The following is a 22,053-nucleotide window of genomic DNA, read 5'->3' as shown; positions in this document are numbered from 1 at the left end:
AATTCCGTTGTGCAACGGCAGGAGGGAGGGGGTGGGGGGTGCATGATTGGAGGGGGGGCCTTTATGAGCCAGAGGAGGCGACTGTAATTTCCTCCCATCCTCCGCCAGTTCCGCTGAAATAACAGAGTAGAGGAAGCCGAGCTCTCCCGGGAGGAGACGCAAACACACGCATGCACACACAGCTTGCTAATCAGCCGGCCACCCTGGGCTCACCGCACACGCACACGCACAGACGCGCACACATAAAAGTGAACAAACAGCACATTTAGAGCGACGGCCATAGGATTAACCTTCCGCGGTAAACTTTCTGTCTTTTAAGGACCCAGTTATCCCGGTTTAATACGTCCATTAAGCAACTTCACCACCTGATGATCACACGAGGCTATCAACATCAACATCCTATCAATCACTCAAGTGTGAGCACATGACGTTACACATAATTTAATCACTAACTGTCAAGCGTTTGTGTGCCAACATGACAAAGAGCTCCAGTCGGCGCTGACGCTGCAATTATCTTGCACGAGGCCTGAGCAGGCAGGTGGAACGTCTTCCCACCAGCTGCACTTTTTTCTTTTCTTTACGAAAGCTCGCCTCCTGCCTATAGCGACGCGAGATCACTTAAAGTTCAGCTGTCAAACTTTCAAAATAAATGTCTGCATGAGGTAATTTGTGTCAGTAGGCAGGCGTATAGTGTGCGCGAGGGAGGGATGTAGGGATGGAGGGAGAAGGGGGGGGGGCGTGGAGTGCTGGCTGCCATGCCCTGAGGGGAGTCAGAGGGGAGGGGGGGGCGACGCCATAGAGGCCATTCAAGCCCCGCTGCCTTCCCTCCGCCGTCTCACCCTCGCCGCCCTCGCGTGAAACTGCTGACATTCTTAGCCGGCGTGTGCGTGCGAGTGGGAGCGCGTGTGTGTCTGTGTGCGTGCATGCACACTGTGCACGTGGGTGTCCTGAGGCGTCATGGTGGTATTCACTCGCCGGGTTAAACTTCAGGCTTCACCGCCAGACGAGGAAACGAGGACCATAACAACAACAATCTTCGGGCCTTCGTATCCCCGCTTACGTCAATAGCGACGTTTCACTCCATCACGTCTGCAAATTGAGGTTGAAGAGGACGTGCCGGGACAAGCCAAAAGTCAATCAACGATAAACCCGCATTTGCGTGCAAACATGCTGAGATGATCAAATCCTCGGTGGAAAAAATAAATCAGACTGCATCTGTTTTAGAGGTGTCAAAATTAATCCATTAATCAACAACTAATCGATGACCTACTATGGCGTATTAGGGCTCCATACAAATATATATACTTTTTTAGGGGGGGGCAATATTCAGCTAAAAAAATTAACAAATTTACGCCCAAAAAACTCGTATATTTGCGACATTACAAAGTGGCAAATAAGCGAGAGAGAAAATCACAAATCTACAAGAACTAAACTCGCAGGTTTCGCAAATCTGTGAATACATTTGTTGTAAATTAATTAGTTGGGTTTTTTTCTGCGAATTTGTTTCTCGTAAATTTAAAAAAAAATTCTCACAAATTTGCCACTTTATAATGTCACAAATCTGCAAGTTAATGTCTCGTAAATTTGTGAGATTTTTTTATTTGAACATTACACTTCTAGATTTTTTTTTTATAGGTGGCCCGGTAATAGTGTTTTTTGTTTTGTTTTTGTTGTTTTTTTAACTTAGAAATCAAGAAGTCAAATCCTCTGGTTACAGCAACCCAACATCAATTACTCTCTGATTTATTTCGTCCTTTATGAAAGCAGACTATATTTTGTGTTTCATCAAAGTAAGACATTAGCGGTTAGGTTTATCTGACATTTGCATCGGGTTTTACTTTGGGAAACAAAGACCAAAACAGCAAGTGAATCACTTTTCAAAAAGGTTAGTTAGTAACTACGAAATCAATGGTGAGATGTTGCTTGTTGTTTAGTTGTTGTGGGGGGGTTTAAACAATAAACTATACTAAATCAACAAAAATAAACAGTAACAGTAAACAATACTTGGTTTAAAAAAAGAAGAAAAAAGTTATGTTATGTATAATTATACATATATAAATAAAATTGTATCCAATTATTGGATTATTGATGATGGAACACTCAACTATGGGTAAAAAATGGACCGATCCTCTACTTGGGTCTATTTGACCCATATTTGAGTCAAGAAATTGGTATTTTAGCGTAAAACAACTCATAAATATTGGTCAAATCCTTCACTTATGTAAAAATATTGGGTCATTTTGTATAAAGCGACCCAGAAAGTTGGGTCAAATTGACCCATAAAGTGTATCGGTCCATTTTTGATCCATAATTGGGTTACTTTTGACCCAACTGTTTTTAGAGTGAATAATCTATGGGACAAACAATTCTAAAAATTTGCCATGTTTGATGCCACTTTTTTTTTCCAGGCTGATACCAGTACGAGTACTCAAACCTTGAGTAGGATATCGCATTGATACAACCAGTACTTTTGATAACTAAAATTCCCTATACTATACTACTCTAAATTGCAATATAGCATTTTATTTAAAATAGCATTAAATTTATGGCAATTTTCTACTCTTCTAAGTTCTAATTTCTAGTTCCGGATCATAAAGTTCTAGCTCTTGGTATCGTCCGCCATCACGAGTACTGATACCTTGAAATAAGGCTGGGTACTAGCACAATATCGATACCTGGTATTGGTCCTCGCCCATTCCTACTATTATATTCAATAGTGACAGTCCTTTTCCCTTTTCCAAGCCCTTACCTCATCTTAGGCCGAGCTCTGTTTTTGGGAAAAGCTCTTGTAAAAATGTCGCCAGTTTACCTGTATCACTCAAACACCTCCATCTTATCTAACGCGCCTTCGCCTTGCGTGTCTCACACACAATAATCAGCGGTAGCCACACTCAGTAGCTCGCTAAGCCTCTTACACCCTTCCCTCAAGATTAGGGCTCGGGAGCGACAACAGATGCGCGCCACGCTGATGAAAACACACACATGCAGACCCACAACTCGGCGCACCTGTGTGAACAGATCTGCCGTGTGTGTGTGTGTGTGTGAGATCTTGCGTAAAGCTGACACACGCACAGAAAGCCGATGCCGTAATCGTGACACATCTGCGGGGGCCTCCAGGTTTGGCGTGGGCCCCCAGTCAGGCCCTGGGGGACGGAGCGGGCAAACAGGAGCTTGTCAGCCAGGTGAGGACGCTGCCTGAACAGTGACCGACAGTCAACGCAAAACACGCCCGCACGCAAAAAAGCCAGACAGCTCGTTGTCTCGGGATAAATGGCCGTTTGATGCTCGGCGTCTTTGAAAGGCTGGAAGTGCATTCGGTATTCACGCTGAGAGAAAATTACTGTCAAATCTGTCACAGTGTGCCTGTAGGGTCTTCAGCGGAAAGGTTATAAACAAAGGCGAACACGCTTACCCATCATGCAACTGGGCGACAACACAAACACGGCAATGAAATATCTGTTGCTGCTTTCTCACACAAACTCCATCGGGTGCTCTTCAAACCTATTCATCAGCAACACTGCAATTTGCTACCATTTATTTGGCCTTCCCAAGTTGTGCCATCATACTTTTTGCCACCCCTTCGTTTACTAACAACAGTGGGCGGGGCAAGACACATGGCTGCCCAGTGATAGGTTGACTCATGGGTAGTAACAGGAATACAATGAGAGGAACACAAGGTATACTTCTGAAACACATTTCTGCTTTACAGATATTTACACTGTTAGGTTTCCGACAAAACTCTCTCTCACCTCCGCACACACGGTGGAAACATCAGTATACAGTATAGCTTTGTCGAAACATGACTTTAAAACTTGACAAAGTTCTTACATTTGTCCTTATATCTTAACTGAGCCATAACAAAAATGGGCAAAATTATCCATATTGAGCGTAAACCTGTTCAAGCCAAATATGAATAAACCCAATGTAGCTCATATAGGTCAGAAACGCACGAAAATACATTTTAAAAAAATGGAGAGGAGATGAAATATCCTTACCACGGGCGATGATATTCGGCAACCTGGACAATCACAGATTGGAGGATGCACCTGTAAGATTCCTTTGGACATGAGCGTCTTGAGACTTTTCCCTGCAAAACAAACAAACAAGACGATTCGAGTGATTTTAAAAGAACCTGAACATGCTACCTGAACGCATCACAGCTACAACACATGATAGAATATCAACATTGCTTTTTATTTTCTGCTTTTAGATCCCAATTTTGTCATTACCATTTGGTTGATCACTTCTTGCCTGGAGGTGACCCCTAACCCCCCAACACATCTAAGCATGTCACCTCACCCTGGTTTAAATGTGTCCGGTGGCAGAAATAGTACATTGTGACATCTCACGTGGTCAAAAACTGTCTATCCTAAACTTTTTCACTTCAACTTCCTAGCAAAGTTTACGTACCCAGTCCCAAAAATCCAAACAAGCCATAGCCATTCAAGTTGACGTTTTATTATGTCCATTTCATGGCGGCAATGTTCATATGAACACTTTTGATGTCACACCGTCACCCCTACGGGTGAGCACACCCCAGTTTGGGTATCACTGCCATAAGATAGAGATTCAAAAGGTAAACTTGTAGACTGCCCAGGGCTACCAATGGTGGCCAGAGGAACAACAAATCCATCTTGGATGACATTGACAGCATCCAACCATTTAAAAAACGCATATTTGTATGATTTGAAAATAAAAACTTACAATTTGGTGGCTAAAATAAGCATTTTTTAGATAAATTGCGCTGGTAGAAATAGTAACTTTTCAAATGCTTGTTTGATAGTGTTCTAGTTCCAAACTTTAAAAGGCAAAGTTGGTGTGCCCCCTCTGAAAAAAAAAATCAAAACAAAGCCTTTTTTATAGCCATTAAAGTTTGCTTCACATACAAATATGCAAATGTGACCATTACATTACATTGGCAGTCTTATTTTGTGGTGGAAAGATTTGGGGGTTGAGGGGTAGCAATGTATGTAGCACACCAGCACCCCAGTGGGTGAGCGTACCACAGTTTGGGAATCCCTGCCATAAGCATGCATTAATGAAGCAGCTCTAACTGAACATAGCAATAGAAAGTGGACCGCAACAAAACAGTTTTAATGAAACTATCACCTACTTTACAACATGGCTTAGGACACCAACCAAGAGGAATAAAAGTAATTTAGTCGTCCCATTTTCCTCTTCAGCCCTCTTGACTCTTCCTCTTGTGAAGTGTCGGAACTTTGCCTTGGCTCATCCAATAACTCCACTCAGCTAAACAAAAGTGAGCTCAAATATATCTGCTCACAAGTGATGCCGCAGCTTACCTTTGTGTCGAATACTCCGCTTCCAGTCTTTGGCTGTCTCCCGGCCACTGACAAACTGGAACTCGTTGGGAGTGAGCCACTCGCCCCTGTATTTAATGGAGGGTCCTTTGCTGCCTTGACATAGTTTGTTAATGTAAAGCAAAGCTTTGTTTTCCCCGCACTCCACCTCGATGCACGGCTCGCCGTTGTCAAAGAAGGGCTGGAAGTCCGGGATGGAGGAAAACCGCTCCAGCATCAAGTCGTCCGTGGCGTGCTGGAGGTGCTGGTGATGCAGCGTCGAGTCGTGGAGCCCCAAGTACGCGCGGTGGTGGGCCAAAATGTGCTCGTAAGGCGGCGGGTGCGGGGTCACCACGGGGATCGCGGCGGCATTTAAAGGGGCCAAGTATTCGGACTGGTTGAAGGCGGCCAAAGCCATGTCGTCGCCGTCCAGGCGCTCCTTCTTGATGGCAGGCATGCCGCTGCTGTGAGCCGCAAGTCGGGAACAAGTGCGGGAAAAGTGGACGTCCGAGCCGAGCTGCTGCTGCTGAGCGTGCTCGCCGCCTGCGGGTCGGCCCGAGCCACACTTGGAGACGCGCCGCTTGGTTTTACGCAGGGCGCGCGGATGAGACGGCGGTCTGCTGGAGTTGCCGGGTAGATTCCCATTCAGCAGTGTGACGCTCGCACTGGCGGCAGCGCTCTCCGCCAGCCCCACAGCTTCCTACAGCTTCCTACCTCCCACATGCACCCACACACACTCTCTGCTAATACCTGACATGCTGCGCGCGCCGGGCGCGGACATGATGCTGCATACGGGGATCATTAACGCGCGCACCTCCTCGCCCCCCACCCCACCCCCGTCTTTTTTTCTTTTTTTTTAAAATGATTTATTGCTTTGGCTTGGACTGGCATTTTGTTTTTGCGGTGACACTCGTGTTTCGCTTCTACACACCACGCGTATATCGGTACATTAACGTTCTCGGTACATTTGGGTTGCATTTTTTAACCATAGCTTAAAGTTTTGCGGGTTTGTACCCCCATTTTTTTACGCCAGTTTGTGTGTGTCTGTGTGTGCGTGTGTTTGAGTGGAGTCAGGCTGAAGTTCACAGACGCAGACCAAACAATTTTTGCACTCACCGCCGCGTCTCAACTTGGCCCATTTAAACCGCGGAGGCTCGGCGGCAGCCAACAGTGGAGGGGGGACCGCGACAGACGACGCCATGTAGACTCAAATAAAGGACAAGTTTTCGGAGTGAGCATGGGACAAGTTTGATTTACACTTGCAAATAGTTGCAAATCATGGTCATAGTGCGATGCCTTCAGACACTGAAAACTTCAGACACTGTTACTTGTTTTTTTTCTGTTTTTTTTTTCTCTCAGCATTTCCTTCAAAAAATGAAATATTTTAGTTCCTTTGGTTTAAATGCATTTGCTTTAAACCAATGAGGATTAGTGAGATTTGCTCATGTCAGACACTATGTCTTAATACAGGCACACACAAAAAAACAATTCCCATTAAAATAATGAGGATAGCATTGACAACATCCAACTACAATTTTTAGGGACCAAGCCCAGCCAGGAATAGCAAAAACTCACAGTGATTAACTAATTCACTCCCAGCCATTTTCAACCCCCTTTGCTCCAGGCTGTTTTACTGGATTTTGACTGATTTTGCAAGGCCCAAAGAATATTGTGTTCTATTTCTATATAATAATAAAAAATATGGAACATACCAAACTAAAGATTAGTGTCTCTTCTTTCATCAGGAAAAAAAAGTATATTTCTATCTGTTTCCGTTTTGCAGCAATTAGCATTAGAATATAGCTAAATTTCATCATTATTCACAAATCTGTTTAAAACAGTGGGGAAAAGAGCTTTTTGCAACATGGCCCTTGTTGATCTCTTATACTCTGCTGCCACCTTTTGGCCATTTTTGGAATAACTACTATTTCTTCAAGCGTTCTCTTCAGTTCAGAGGTTGCATCAAAGCCTTCTGTATGGTCAAGCATAAAGAAAAACAAAAATGTATAAATATGTCTTTGGGAGAACGGTATTATTTAAAATAGAACGTATTTTTACATTTTTGGGAGCAAATGAGTTAACGGCATTCATAAAAAAAAAACAGAATTGCCTATAACAATAATTTTGTTCATTAGAAAATCCTCTCTTCACTTCAACATAGTTCCTTGGCACTGAGCAGCCACAAGATGGCAGCAAAGCACCGTTTTTTTTCTAAATGAGGCTCCTTTACGCCGACATAGTTCCTTGAGACAAAGATGCCACAAAATGGCTTGTATTGTTTTGGCCTAAGACAACAGTGAAGAATGAGTTTTTCAACAGAGAGTGAAGGATAGACTTCCAAAAATATATGTGTTGTTGGAATAAATTGTAAATGCTGAATGGTGAATATTATACGTGGTTTTGTGTACTACTGAGATTGGAGCCTATAAACATCACCTCTGTGCATTCTGTAGACAGCTAAGTACGTTAGATCACGTGTCGAATTCAAGATCCTTACAAGGCCTGTGAAATGACATATTGCCACAATTTTTCCTTGACATCAAAACTAGTATCCATTATAAAAATGATGAAATGGCTTTTAAATAAATCCATAAATAATGTTTTCTTGTTTCCCAAAACATACAAAAATTACTTAAATTATACTATTAGGCTTAGCGGTTATGGATTATTAAGATTCTTATAGAGAATATGTTTGCATTGCATCATAGCTACAAGAGTATGCAAACAAACAGTGCTGCAAAGCCTCTTGCTATTGCACATTGTGGCTAATTTTAAAGCATTAAATCCGATTCTCTTAAATTAACCAAAGAAAAACCTTATTTTTTAAATTGCCTTTTATTCCCTTATTGTGCTGAAAGTGTACAGAACTGTTGTGACATTAAACATTAGGTACGTAACCATGATTAATGGTGTACTGTTACTTCTACTAGTATAGCTCTCATTGTAACGAGTGCAACAGTGTTATTAAGTTCAGACGATGAGGGCTTCATGTTTTTTGAATCATCAACTCAATAATTTCATGATCAGGCTAAAACATCCCGTCCTAAAAACATTCCATTTGATCTGTGTTCCTCAGCCAGTCGCTGGTCCTGGGCCACAAGCAGGTGGAACTGGAGAACAGTTCAGAAGAAAAGGACGCTCAGATGTGTACTCGTGCTGCTGGAAGCTTGTTGCCTGAACCTGGGAAGCACATTTGCCCAAAGCGCCTTCTCTCCGCACTTTGTGCAGGCACGTTGCCCTGAGCTCCTGGAGCTCGTAAGCAGGTCCACATCTGACCCCCATCAGTGGAGAACCACCCAGGTGGATTCCCCTCCGACACATGGAATAGCCATCGGAGCAGCAGAGGTGGGGTCCAAAGCGCTGTGTGTCCGGGGCCCATAAATCAGGCCAAACGGCCTCTGACGCACACACAGGAAGGAGGCACGCCGCACCGCAGGCGGACGGGTTGCTCGGGCGGGCCAGAGACCGCACCGTGGCCAGATCTGGTAGAAGGCCGACCGCCAGAACCGGGCAGGCAAAACCGCTGCAGACATTAACAAAAACACATGGCTGCTACCACAGCAAAGATGAAGACACACAAGTCTCCTTTTGGACCTCGCAGGCCGTGACGCGTTGAGCCGAAGGTGGGAAGAGATCAGAAAGAGACACAAATCAGAGCGCATGTGGCTTGAAGAATGAAAGCAGATATATTTGGAAATAAACAATAATGTCACTTCCCCCGTTTATGAGTGCACTGAACAGTAGCACTGACATAAATCGCCACTCGCTGACATTTATGGTGTGTGTGTGTGTGTGTTTTGAAGCAGCCATTTCTAGGAAGAGGAAGACTTACAGATGAGAAGCTTTGAGGTTCTCCCGCTATCAAACCAACCTTTACGCAAAATGTCAACGTGTCGACACGGAAACTTTGGTCGAGGCGGGCGCCCCTTCAGGAGAGCCGTGCTGAAAGCGGTCGGAAAAAGGAAGCCCCCGTGCCCACGTGCAAACACCCATTTCACGTCCCAAGTTGTGACTCATCCCGGAGGGGTTCCCTGAAACGCTTCAACTTTCACATCTTCAGACATCGCTTCAACTCATTGCACAATTTTCCATCACTCTTTCTGCTGTTTGACATGAGGGGGGAAACTTTGCTTAACCTTTACCTCCGCGAGAAGAAAGAACATGAAAAAAAGAATATATCTGCGTGGAAGGAATAGACAAGACTCCAGCTGCGTTCAGCAGACTTTGCCCAGCCCAAGTAATCTCTAGTGACCCAGAGTTTACCAATTCCAGTCCTCGAGGTCCAGAGTCCTGCAGGTTTTAGATGTTTCCGCCCACTAGCACACCTGATTCATATAATCAGCTCATCAGCATGCCTGATAACGATCCTGATCTTTAGTATTGGGTGTGTTGGTAGGCGGAAACGCCAGTTTCAATGCATCCTCACAAGTTTCTTACCATTTAGGCCGTTTATCCAGACGATGGCGCGGTTTCGGAGCTTGAAACTGACCACTTTTGAAACCGGGCTCCAGAGTGGAAAGATTTCAATACGAGCCGTAGACCATATGCAAGTTACTGCTCCAGTGAATACGTAATTGTCGCAGCTCGATGACGACGCATTGTCACGTATGCGCCAATTCTCACATAATGTCAGCCTGTCAACAACAATGGCGGATAGCCGTGTCGTAGTCGTTCTGCGCAGCCTCCTTAGCTTGCTTATGCCTTTTGCAGCTAAATATTTTGCTTCTTTATTTCCACGTTCAACAAGAGTTGTACTCGAATCACCCGCCATTGTCACTTCTCCTGTGTTCGTCTTTTTCATAGCCATGTTTGTTCTGTAGATTGCAATAAAGTTGGAAGGAAAAAAAGTGTTTGTCTTCTTCGCTGATTCTACTTCTACGCTTTCCGTTAACTCCCTGTGGCTGCGCTACAGCGCCACTCCAGACTTGGCATATACATTACAGCCGTTAAACATCCTCAGCGTCTTCTTTTGGACACACACAAGTCTTGAAATGCTTCTGTGTGTACGAGATTTGTTTGAGAAAGTTTTTGCTTAGTCTTGTTTTTCCCTGTGTCCCTTTTTTCATGCCCTGTCTGTCTCATTAGGTTGTTGTGTCCACCTGTTCTCACCAGCCCCTCGTGTCTACTAATCAGCTCCCTCAGACACTCGTGTTTTGTCCAGGTGTTCCTTGTTGTTTCGTCAATTTGCTTGGTTTAATGCTGCATTCGAGGAAGGTGGGAAGTCAGACATATCCCACTTGGAATCTCCCAGTTCCAACCTCAAATGATTTTTCGGTAAATGTAAACAACAAAGATGTTTTATTCCGATAAATTTTTTGTTGTTCTGGTAAATGCAATCAGTCCATATCACGCTATGTGATGTAAAGTTACTTATTTTGAATAAATAAATAGATAAACATGTTTATAATAATTTAAATTATGTCTGTTTCTACTGGGGGTCGCCATTTTCGAATGATGTACGATGTAAAATGGGTGGTTTTTCTTCCCCGACTTCGCATCTAGGATTTTAAATTTCAAAGAGGCGTTCCCATGCTCACTTCCTGGTGTGAAGTTGGAAAAGTCTGACTTCTCACCTTCCTTGGATGCAGCGTTCGTTCTTTGGTTTCTTTCTGGTTTTGTCAGATCTGTGTTTGTTACTTTGAATTGTTTTTTGGACATTTGCTCATATGTATGTGTATATATATATATATATATATATATATATATATATATATATATATATATATATATATATATATATATATATATATATATATATATATATATATATATATATATATATATATATATATATATATATATATATCCATGTAATTTATTTGCCTTAAGTCCTTATTTGCCTTTTTGTTCCTTTGAAATTAAATTCCCTTTTTTTGTGCAATCTTGCTCTGCCTCGGTCCTCGACCATCTAAAACAGTGACACTGAAGTCTCTTTTTTTTATGTTCACTACCTGTCAAACCACGTAGCGCTTATATCTCAACGTCTTGTTTTACACATATTGTAGGCTACGATGTGATGCTGTCTCATCTAGATTAAAAGAGTCAAACTTTAAATATAGTTTGTTGGTAGAATATACTTTTCTTTTCTTTTGGCCATTTAATCATGCGGCATAACCAGGAAAATCTGAGCTCTGTTGCTGAGTCTGCATTTGTTGTGAAGTTTTGTAATGAATTATGGACGATGATCAGTTGTCGGTGGGATTTATAACATTGCTGTTGGAAGAGAAATTGGAATAAAAAGAAGGGAGCACAGCTGTTGTTTGCTAAGGAGTTTTTTTATATATGTATACAGTATATAGCGATATAAAAGTTTTCAAATAATTAATTCAATTGAGTAAAATGATTTGATATGACCAAAGTCAGCAAGTGGAATGCAAAGAGAAAAGTCTGAAGTGCCTTGTTTACAAGTCCTTTGCGTTTCCTGTTCGTCCGTCGGCGACCCCCCTGCCGCGGCCCCCGCCTCTGCGCCGTTACTGGCAGCGGCGCGGAGCCGCAACGCTGCCGGCGGGGGAGAGAGGTAATAAATAACCCGGGGAGAGGAGAGGAGAGCGGCGGAGACCGGCGGGCGGTGCACAGTCTGACCTGACAAATACTCACTGGAAAACCATCAGAGGGCTGGAGCCCACCCCGGGCGCTTGGAGCCACTCTTTCAGACATGAGCTGCAAAATATATAGCTGGCGCGGCCGGAAAAAGACAGAAGCGTCGCCATGCCCCCCTCCCCCAGTCCCCACGCCCGCCCCAGTCTCCACTCAGACACCCGGAGACGCTGCGAGAGTAATTAACTATTTAAAGCACGAAATCAATTCTCAACTCTTCAGAAAAAAACTGCTGACGTGTTCAAATGCAAGTAGCCAAAAACAGATGATAAAGACAACTCTTACTTCTAACCCCCCCCCCCCATTACGTCAATTCTTTACGATTAACCGCATTTTCGTAATAGTTTAATTAATCCACTTAACAGTGGACATTCTCTGCTAATGTTCTGCCATCTACATTTTTTTAATAAGCACACAAAAAGTTATAGTTCAAGTCATCCATTCATTCATTCATTCATTCATTCATCTATTCCAGTGAGGGCAACATCAAGGGCAAGAGCTACGCCTGTAATACTATTTCCACCTACCATCACAGTTGCTTTTTAATAATGTCATAAGATGTGTAATTGAATGTAGCATGGCCACCATGCATTGGAATAGTGTGTGTGTTATGTTATTCCAATGCATGTTGGGTTAAGTCGATCCTTCTCAAATAGTAGGGTGGGACCCTGAGTGGGGGGATGTTACGACGGCAGGGAACATGTTTTTGTTGTTGTTTTAACTAAAATAAAGTGTAATTACACATCCACTACAGTAGGTGGCAGTGGTGCTATAATTTTTTTTTTCAGGCATTGATTTTATTTCTTTTTTTTTTTTTTTGATTGATTGACAAGCATATCTTTATATATGTGTTACCGGATAAGCTAACCGTTAGCCTGGCTATTTCCATTTCTTCTTCAACTACTACTCGACCTTCATTGTTTTTTCTGCCATTCTGGATGCCCTGCTTGCTGCCTCTTAAAAAGCACATTTAGTAGTACTGTTGTCAGTGGCTGGCACACCAGTAGCAGCACAGTTTCAAATAGAAACAATGCAAACATTTGAAAATGGGTGGCAATTATAGTAGGGGGGTGGGGGAAACTTGCTTCCATGTAACTGCTGAAAATCATATTTTCTGCAGATAGCGCATGAGCATTTACAACACCCCCCGAAATGCTGGTTTTGGCAGACGACAAATTTGTGGTATTCAAGTTTGACCACAATGTGTTCCATAATACAGTACTGGTCAAAATTCAAACTGGTCGACTTTCCGAGCCAAATTGCCCATTGAGACTATCTATAGAATAATTTGTTTCAGAGTCCACACCGACCCCATCAAAAACGTTATAAAATAGTCATTAAGTTAATTAACATTTGCTCAATATAAGTACAAGTAGCATAAGCAAAAGTTAGCCAGCCTAATGTATATTTTTTTTTAAATCAAATACTGTGTAAAAAATTCTCTAAACTTGACAAATGAGGAGGGTTAATGCTTTTTGTACATTAAAGTCAGTCAACGGTAAGTCAACTAGTAATGTAGTGTAAAATGTTAAAGTTCACATAACATTCTATATTTTCATTCAATGCTCATACTTGTCAGGAAGAACAAATAATTTGATCGCAGCATTCCTGAACCAATAGTTCAAAAAAAGACGCTCGTAGCCGATGAGAGTCGTGTCAAGCCAATAGCAATGGAACGAAAACAGGAAGCAGCGACCTCTCAAAATAAAATCAATAACTCTCAAACTGGGTTTAATAGAAATGTCTTTACTGCTCAATTACTAGCTTTACATTCATATTACAGAGTTTTGAGTCATTTCAACTGATTTTGACAACATATTTGTTTCCGAAATGCAAATGAATACTTTCCCAGTTTTATTTGGTTGTTGTGACGTGAAAAACATAACTTGGATTTTCTACCAAACCGCCCCATGGTGTTGGACCAACAAAGCTCAGAATTTGAATGTTTGCGCAGAGGGTAACACTAGACCAGTGAGGAGGCTGTAAGAGAAGGCGGCAGTGGGGTGGGGTGGGTTTGTGGGGTTGTGGGGGGAGGGGGTCACGGTGTCGTGCCGGCGCCCTGAGCCTCCCCCGGCGGATCTGAGGGGTCAGGCGGCTGCCTGTGATCCCACACAGCGTCCTTTTCCACATGGGATTTACTTTCTTGCTGGATGGGCAGGCAGGCGGCCCATGAGGATTCTCATTTTAGACCAGCAGTCTGTAGCTGTCAACGCCAGCCGACAGAGGCGAGCGGACACCCGACCCCGGGTATCCTCCCTCAACACCCCCCGTTTGACTCCCTCCTTTTATTCCCTGAACACACACCCACACATGGACCGCCGGAGCACACAAACACACGCACATATATATGCACACACATACACACTTCACTTTAAATGTGATGTTGTTGCACCTTACATGATACTTTATTGAATGCTTACTTTTAAACATTGATACCGCTACATTATAGTTCATAATAAAGCTGTCCAGTCAGATCTCCGGAGCCCAAAAAAAAGAAAAGAAAAAGAAAACGCAGCACGGCTCCTCCCCTGCGCTGTTAATAATTTGTGCTGTAAAAGATAGCGTGCCTCTCTGAGTTTGTGGGAGTTATTGGCACAGTATTCCCCACCATATTTGTGCGAGGCAGTGATAGAAACATAAATTATTCCTTATCTCTTCTACAATCCATTTTTCAAAGGGTTCACTCTATGTTTGAAGGGTAGCAGCGGCAAGAGCCACAGCCCAATAGTAGGCTACTTCAAGAGAACCGAAGCGGTGATTACAAACGCCGGGATGAGAACACCACACTGCAAGACTACATTGTAATACTAAATGAAGTACTCGTACATGGGCCAAAACGAAACAAAGGTCAACGTTGGTGTGAAGTCCTAAAGAGCCAAGCAGTAAGGACATTCTTACCTCTACCAAGGCATGGGTTTTTATTTTTGCCTCACTTTGAGTAATATTATATTACACGGGTCAGAAATGTTTGTGAGAATATGTAGGATTCAGTTGCCAGTTAATATTGGAGAGCTTTTCGCAATAATCACTGAATTATGAATGGAACCAAATGAAAAGTGGCCACCATCTCTCACCCTCTTTGAATCTTCATCACTTTTGTAAACAGTTCAACCTTGCCAGTTATCATTCGAGTTTAATTCGCATTGTGTTGCTTACCTAGCACCGGCCAAGCTAAACTTAAAAGCCAATTTTGAAGTTAGGTTGGCCAAACATGTTTTTGAGTAATACCAATGGCTAAAACCATTTTAAGCATATTTTTGTTGTTCTTGGTTTGATCCATAGCAACGCCCTTGACAACGAAAATGCTTTTCTTCGACAACCTTCGGAAATCTTCGGAAATGACGTCACACCGGGGAGTTGCGAGGGCAGTCAGCCATTGTACTGTATTGTTGATTGTCCCCTTGCATTGTTATTCGGTAAGATGACACAGCGCTGTGTACAGTTCTCAGTCAAAACAAAAGTTGTATGAGTGGCCAAAAGATAATAGGGCACATAAATGGACCGCTTTTGTCTGCGTGGGAGCATTTCTGCTAACAGAATGCGGAGCTGTGCTGACATCTTGCTTATACAAAGGAAATCCGGCCCTGGTGGAGGACTCGCAGGCATGAGAACCCGATGTGAGTCTATTGGGTTCTCATGCCTGCCAGTCCGCAATTAGGGCAGAGTTTCCTGTATATAGTACCTAGGAGCTATGGCGTCATCGCTATGGCGTCATCGCTATGGCGTCATCGCTATGGCGTCATCGCTATGGCATCATCGCTTTGGCTTCACGTAATGGAACTGCTTGACTAGAGCAAGTTACGCCATCATTTGTGGATTGATGTACAAGCTTGGGCTAAACGTGTATGCTTGCGCTAATGTTGGAGCTTTCGCAAAAGCGGCATCATTTCTCAGGAGCCGCACGGAATGAGACTGACTGACAATATTACAATGACGAGAGAGGGAACCTGCCGTTTGATGGAGAAGTAGCCCAGCTGTACGTTTCAGATACAGAAGATGAGAACTTTGACTTTTGGGGATTGATTAAAAGTAACGTGAGTACATTGTTAAATACTTAAATAAAATACAACCAAATTCAATTTTGCTCCACTGCCCTTTTAAAAACATACACTAACAAGTGAAAGCATGCTACCTAATACGGTAGGTAATATCGTAGTGCTAATTTACAGCATGGAAGAACGTTGAATTTCAAAGAATAACGCTAGACTAATAACCGCAGCGTATATAGTTTACCAATCTTCTAATCTCGATTGGTCTCGTCTCCACTCTATGTCAGGTCGTCCGGGCACAACATTTTCAGCGTCCTGATCAGCATCTGGCTCGTACATATATGGCTCAACATATAACATGCCAACCTCCTCTTCTTCCTCCAACACTTCAAAGACTTGGATCTCCTCATTTAAGCTCGACATATCGCTTTCTGAATCCAATTTTGACTGCCTTTGTATACTTTCTGTATTGAGCTCTGCCATTGTTGTCCCCGGTGTGACGTATCACTTCCGGGTCGAAAAACGATTATTTTGTCAAATATACAAAATATAAATATTTTTTTCATGCTTTATTTTTGGACAATGTTTTATTACATCACTTGTGACCCTTTTTGGCATTTCATGGCGCATACTGATTCTTTTGGACGAAGTCCTTGTAGAATCACAGGCCACTTTTCCAAAACAAGGCCACTTTGGTGCTTTGCGGAGGTCAAGAGGTTCTCTCAGTGGAAAGAACAAGAAAAGTTTTTCAAAAGTCAAATAATAGCTAGATCTAATAGCTAGGTCCGGGAAATTTAGCCTCTAGCACGCAAAGCAATTTAGATACAATGCACAGTCCAGTGTGATCTGCATATACAAAATGACAAATGATAAATATCAAACCCTCCGCTGCAGGGCATTAACGTTTCCTCGCAAAGAATAAACCCGAGCTCTCCCGGCTACTATTGATTTCTTTTTTTCCTCCGTGTGATGTGAAACCAGCAATCAGCACTCAGGCTGGCAATAGCCTGAAACGGCAGCCGAGACGTCGATGAGTCGCCAACACATTTCAATTAGCCAGCCGCCCTGGACGATCTCTCCCCTGGGGCAAAGAGCGGGAAGGGCGGGGCGCACTGAGCCCAGGTCCACATATGGTTCTGTGCTAGCTCAAATCAATCAGATAAGGCACTGAAGGGCAGTTTATATAGGCTGCAGCCAACTGACTGATCGAGTTGTAGCTCGTGTCTGTCACAGGGCAAAGTAGAAACTCGTTTAGGTGTCGATTGACACAGGCGCAGCAATGGTCACATGGTCAAATGTGTAGCTCTTACATGCCACCCAGAACAGATTTTCCCTAATTATAGCACATCCGTGGTAGAATCCCCAAACGTAGAAACCTCTTTTGCCTATGAAAGCTAAAGTGTACTACCTTTTAGCAGCTGGTTGTCTTGTATGAACATCCCTGGCACAGAATGTTGGGAAGGAGTTATCCAGACATTAATTGGTGTTTGGTGGTACTCTCAGATCTGTACAAAATACAAAGAATAATAAAAAATTTTAAAAAGCTAGGATAACTGTTAGCGTATCTGGTAACTACGTTACAGCTGCAAATTCTGACTTTGTCATTTTTATTGTGGTGGATGGCTTGTGAGGCGCGTTATACACTCAGCCAACCATCATATTGATCATAAATATCTTTAAATTTAATGTTGTTGGCGCGACCACTTTCTGAGCAGATAGGAATGGAAAAATCACTCTCAACACCGTCCACATCACAAGTAATTTGCGCAGGATAATTTTGTAGCAACATTCGACAATGGGGCCTTTGGTGACTTTGACTGGAAGAGGAATAAGGCTCAGAATCGTCCTTAATATCACATGTATCTAAAGCTGATGATAGTTGCTGAGATCGCAGTCTTCTGGGAGGACAGGTTAACAACATCCCATCAACTGAAAAAAAACAAATACCAAGACCTGATGGACAAGCACATTTAAAAGGGTAGCACGCAACCATCTTGCAGCCTCCGATAGACGCAGTCCCCAAATTGGGACAAAATCCAAACACTTATTCAATGATTATGGATTTTGTTATTTAAATGTTTTCAACTTCTTGGGTGGATAAAACTAATCTGGATCCTTAAGTCCTAAAAGCACCACCATGAGATGGGCTCTGCAATGTTGTTTCATTTTCTGAGCACTCTCGTCAACAACAGATTGGTGCCGCCATGGTGTGCATGCGTGCGTGTATGTGCTGTCAGGGGGGTTGCGGTTAAAGCCACAGGGCCACAACGACAACCCTTCGTACCGACCGACCGACACACCATCTCACCCCCCCGCCGCTCCACTCCCCCGCCCTGCACTGTAGAAGCCTTCTGGCCTTTTGCTCCTCGCCTGGCTGGCGGCCCTGCATCACGCAGACAAACCACAGGCTCCACCCCCCACAGCCACAACGCCCACACCTCCCGACATCCTCACAACACACACACACACACACGCTCACCCCGCCTCTCTCGATCGATACGGTTCTCTTTGCCTTTCATCTGACCAGAGCTTTGGAGGAGCCGCACTTCCTGGAGCAAACCCAATACAGCGCCCCCTCCCAGTGTGTGCGCAAGTTTGTGTGAGTGGGTGGATGGATGTGTACTTTCCTCTATGTTCCTGCGCTTGTGAGTGACAATGTTTGGTTGCAAGAGCTCAGAGAAGCAAACAGGAAAGATTGTGAAGGCAAAAAGAAAAACAATAAAAATAAATAAATAATGATGTTTGTTTCTCTTTATGAAGCAGGAAATACTAATCTATGTCACCTTGGTCTTGGGCTTATTCAAGAAAAGCACACTGCTTTGTTAAAAATGTGTAGCCGCTACTGAGCCATTGATTAAAAATCGCTCATTAACCATCTGAAATACTGGTGTTGTTTTTTTTTTACAAGTCTCATGTGTGTGCAAAGTTTCATGAGTTTTCATGCCTGTTTAGGCCCGCAAAAACAGCGTTGTTTCTTGGCCAACAGTACGTCTCCACAGCAACAGTATTTGGAGAAAACTAGCAAAGTTCATGTTTTATTACAATCTAAGTCTTAACAATGTTGATCTAAGCAAATTTTAGATCGATCTGGTTAAAATATCAACATTTTTTCTCCCTTTTGCCAGTAGGTGGCGCTACCACTATAATGATTTTTTTTTTCCCCCGTAGCCTCTCATCAAATGTGTGACGCTGCAGAAAGATAAAATCATGTGGGTTAAGTTACAGCAGCTTTTGTTGTCCCAGCAAATCTCAGCGTTTGTAACGCCATCCTGGCCATGACCTCTGCCGAAACATGATCATCTTGAGCAACATTTCACTTGGATCCATTTAACGTTCTCGGCGTACATCAAAACGTAAGAATATTTCTTGTCGCCACTAGGTGGCAGCCGTAAATACCTGGAAATAAATTGTTTCTTGTCTTATATTTGTCCGAAACCGAAATGTTTTCAGTCTACTGCAAAAATAAAGGAATTAGTTTCAGATTGCATATACGAGGCACGGCACAAATGTTCTAGGACTGATGTCACAAAATATATTATTCAAATTATACAAACTACTGTAAACAAGTTTTCCAAGAACGTCCCTGGAGTCGTGCGCACTTTCCCACCCTTCTCTGCCACGCCTTCATGCACTCCTGGGAGGACTCTTCTGTGATCCTCCGCAGCACCATCGTCACAGCCATTTTGATGTCATCATGGCTGCGTTCAGACTGCCAGCCCAAATTCGATTTTTGGCCCATCCAGATTGAAAGTGGATGGTTCTTTTGTAGTCTGAACAGTCACAAAGCACATGAAATCCGATTTTTGCCGGACAAATTGAAACCACACGGACAGGATGCGCTCAGAACGGATTTGACTACGCGTGCAAAAACCAAATGCGCCAGCGCTGTCAATATCCAATCGGTTCGCTGCCCGGATGGTTCCTCGCATGCTCGGCAGTCAAACAAACGCTTGGACGTGGCTCCACTGGCCTGTAGGCTCCTGTCATGCTCAACCGGAAATAAAGTGACAGTTTAAATTACTCGCACGGAAGCCGGTCTCGCTACCCCATCAGATCTTCACATGCGCAACTACAAATAGCTAATTTCTTGGCCGAAGCGATATACATGTGGTTGCATAAAAAGAAAACAAAAAGAAAGAAAAAAGAAAAAGAGACGCTTAAACACGCTTGCGAGGAACGGGCAGTACGGCGCGGTAAACAGCTACACGCGATGGGTGCTGCCTCCGTTCAACGTTGTTGCTACAGCAACCTGTCAATAATGTGGCTCGGTCTGAACGGGGCCAGATTGGATTTGGACACTTGCTAAAAACAGTCTGGACAGTCTACCCTAAAATTTGGATTTGAGGAGGAATCCGATTGGAGTCAGATATGCTTGCAGTCTGAACTATGTCTTCAAAACGGGTTTCCTTGGTGACCCTCTTTGAGCTTGAGAAAGTGGGAAAAATCACATGGGGTCAGGTTGGGTAAGAAGAGTGGTTGATCCAGGACTGTGATGTTCTTCTGGCTGAGGAACTGTTGGTTGGAAAGGCAGGACATGGTTGTCATGGTGAAGCAGAACAGAGTTGTCTTGCCGAAACAAAACAAACGCCACAGGATCTCTTTGTAGACCTGCCGCTTGATTCTCTGGCCCACAACGAAGGGGAAAACTAGTATTGTAATTTGTAGTTAGAGTTTGAAATATATCTTCTGTGACACCAATCTGAGAACTTTTAGGACAAACGTCCTCATTTTTTGTTCAAATACGACACTGCTTATTGTTTGGCGTTGCTGCACAGCTTTACGTATGCTTTATTTAGTAATGTGGTACTTTGTGGGTTAGTTTGTCTAATGAATTCAGCCTTGTGGGGTTGATCACCAGTAGTCATGTGGATGACTGAACTCAAATGTTGCTAAATTCAGCATTCCACACACAAAAAAATCTTTCTTCAATATGTAGACGGTGTCCAGGGATATTTGCTCAGTCCAGTGGTGCAACATTAAGTTCCGCCTTTTTCAGGTGCGAGCTAAGGACACTTCGCTGTTCCCTGCGGTCAGACAGAGGGAGGAGACGAGTTTAGAGGGGTGGAGGGGAGAGGGGGGTGTCCAGGAAGGCACTTGGCAGGAAGATGAAGAGATGAAGATCAAACGGGCCAGCGTGAGGGTGATTAATGCAAAGGGAACATGCAGGATGAAAGCAAGGCAATAAATCAGCCTTTGGGCCTCCATGCTAATTGTAATTGAAATTAATTAGTTTGGTGCATGGTGTAGGGAACTGCAACTTGTCCAAGGGACATGAAGCGCCGGGTATGGTGTTTTTTAGTCAAGGTCAATGCATCATCAAGCATATACAGTACGTTGAGGCCATCAAATAAAAATTAAGGGTGCACAACTAACAATACAGTATTTGCCAAAGTTGGACACCTTGACAGTGATTGATTGTTTTTTTTTTCCTGTTTTCCTTTAGAAGACAAAGTCCACAGAAAATGAGGTCGTCGTTTACTTTGTATGTTTTTTTGAATACTCATTCTCTTAAAATGGCAATCTGGAGTATGGAGGATCTTTGGGAAAACAGAGGGCGATACTAAACAACAAACACTTGCAAACCTCCTGTGTTTGTTGTGGTCCAGCCTGTCGGTAAGTCAATGCCTTCATAGATGTTAAAGTTGCACAGAGTCATACATTAACTCTCAGGCCGCCCCTCACAGGCTAGCTGCCTATTCATTAACTCAACAGCTCACCAGCTAATTGGCACATGCACAGACCTGCCTGCGTATGTGTGTGCCCTGTGTGTGAGTGAACGTGTGTGTGCTTACCTGAAGTGAAGGGCAGCCAGAGAAGACGGACCTGAAGAAAAAGAATTTTATCTTTTTCAATATCATACGTCTTTCTACATTTTACAATGAGACCATTTATAAATCTGTGGTGCAAATAAATGTGTGATTGTCACTGCTACCACAAGCATATCATGAAATGCACCATTGAAAACAAAAGCCAGGGTCTATTTCTGTTTATTTGAAACTTCCAGTTGGGAGGTTTACTGGAATTAAAGGTGAGGTCTTTAGTTTTCACTCAGAAATAAACACTTCATAAACATTGGATATACACATGAAATCCTTCTAAATCAACACCTCTCGGCTTCTGTTAATGTGTGGTGGTGGTTTTGTCATCATCCACCACCACCCCAGCCT

At 43.3% G+C, this 22,053-nt stretch overlaps 1 protein-coding gene across 2 annotated transcripts in view; it reads right to left on the bottom strand.

The window, feature by feature from the left end:
* samd11 (sterile alpha motif domain containing 11) overlaps nt 1-6,083 on the bottom strand; it is a 62,655-nt gene extending 56,572 nt beyond the window's left edge. Inside the window, exons 1-2 of one of the 2 annotated variants that reach the window (XM_077545732.1) lie at nt 5,304-6,083; nt 3,996-4,087 (exon numbers count right to left, since the gene is read on the bottom strand). In XM_077545732.1, the coding sequence (XP_077401858.1) occupies nt 3,996-4,087; nt 5,304-5,757 (546 nt within the window). In that variant the 5' untranslated portion in view covers nt 5,758-6,083. The remainder of the gene's footprint in view (nt 1-3,995; nt 4,088-5,303) is intronic. The other variant, XM_077545739.1, reaches the window with a different exon arrangement.
* Nucleotides 6,084-22,053: the final 15,970 nt, after the last annotated feature.

The sequence above is a fragment of the Vanacampus margaritifer genome, chromosome 1, assembly GCF_051991255.1.
Source record: "Vanacampus margaritifer isolate UIUO_Vmar chromosome 1, RoL_Vmar_1.0, whole genome shotgun sequence".
In the NCBI taxonomy this organism is placed as follows: domain Eukaryota; kingdom Metazoa; phylum Chordata; class Actinopteri; order Syngnathiformes; family Syngnathidae; genus Vanacampus; species Vanacampus margaritifer.
Note: the sequence above shows the minus strand (reverse complement) of the source record. Positions and strands in the feature narration are given on the sequence as shown.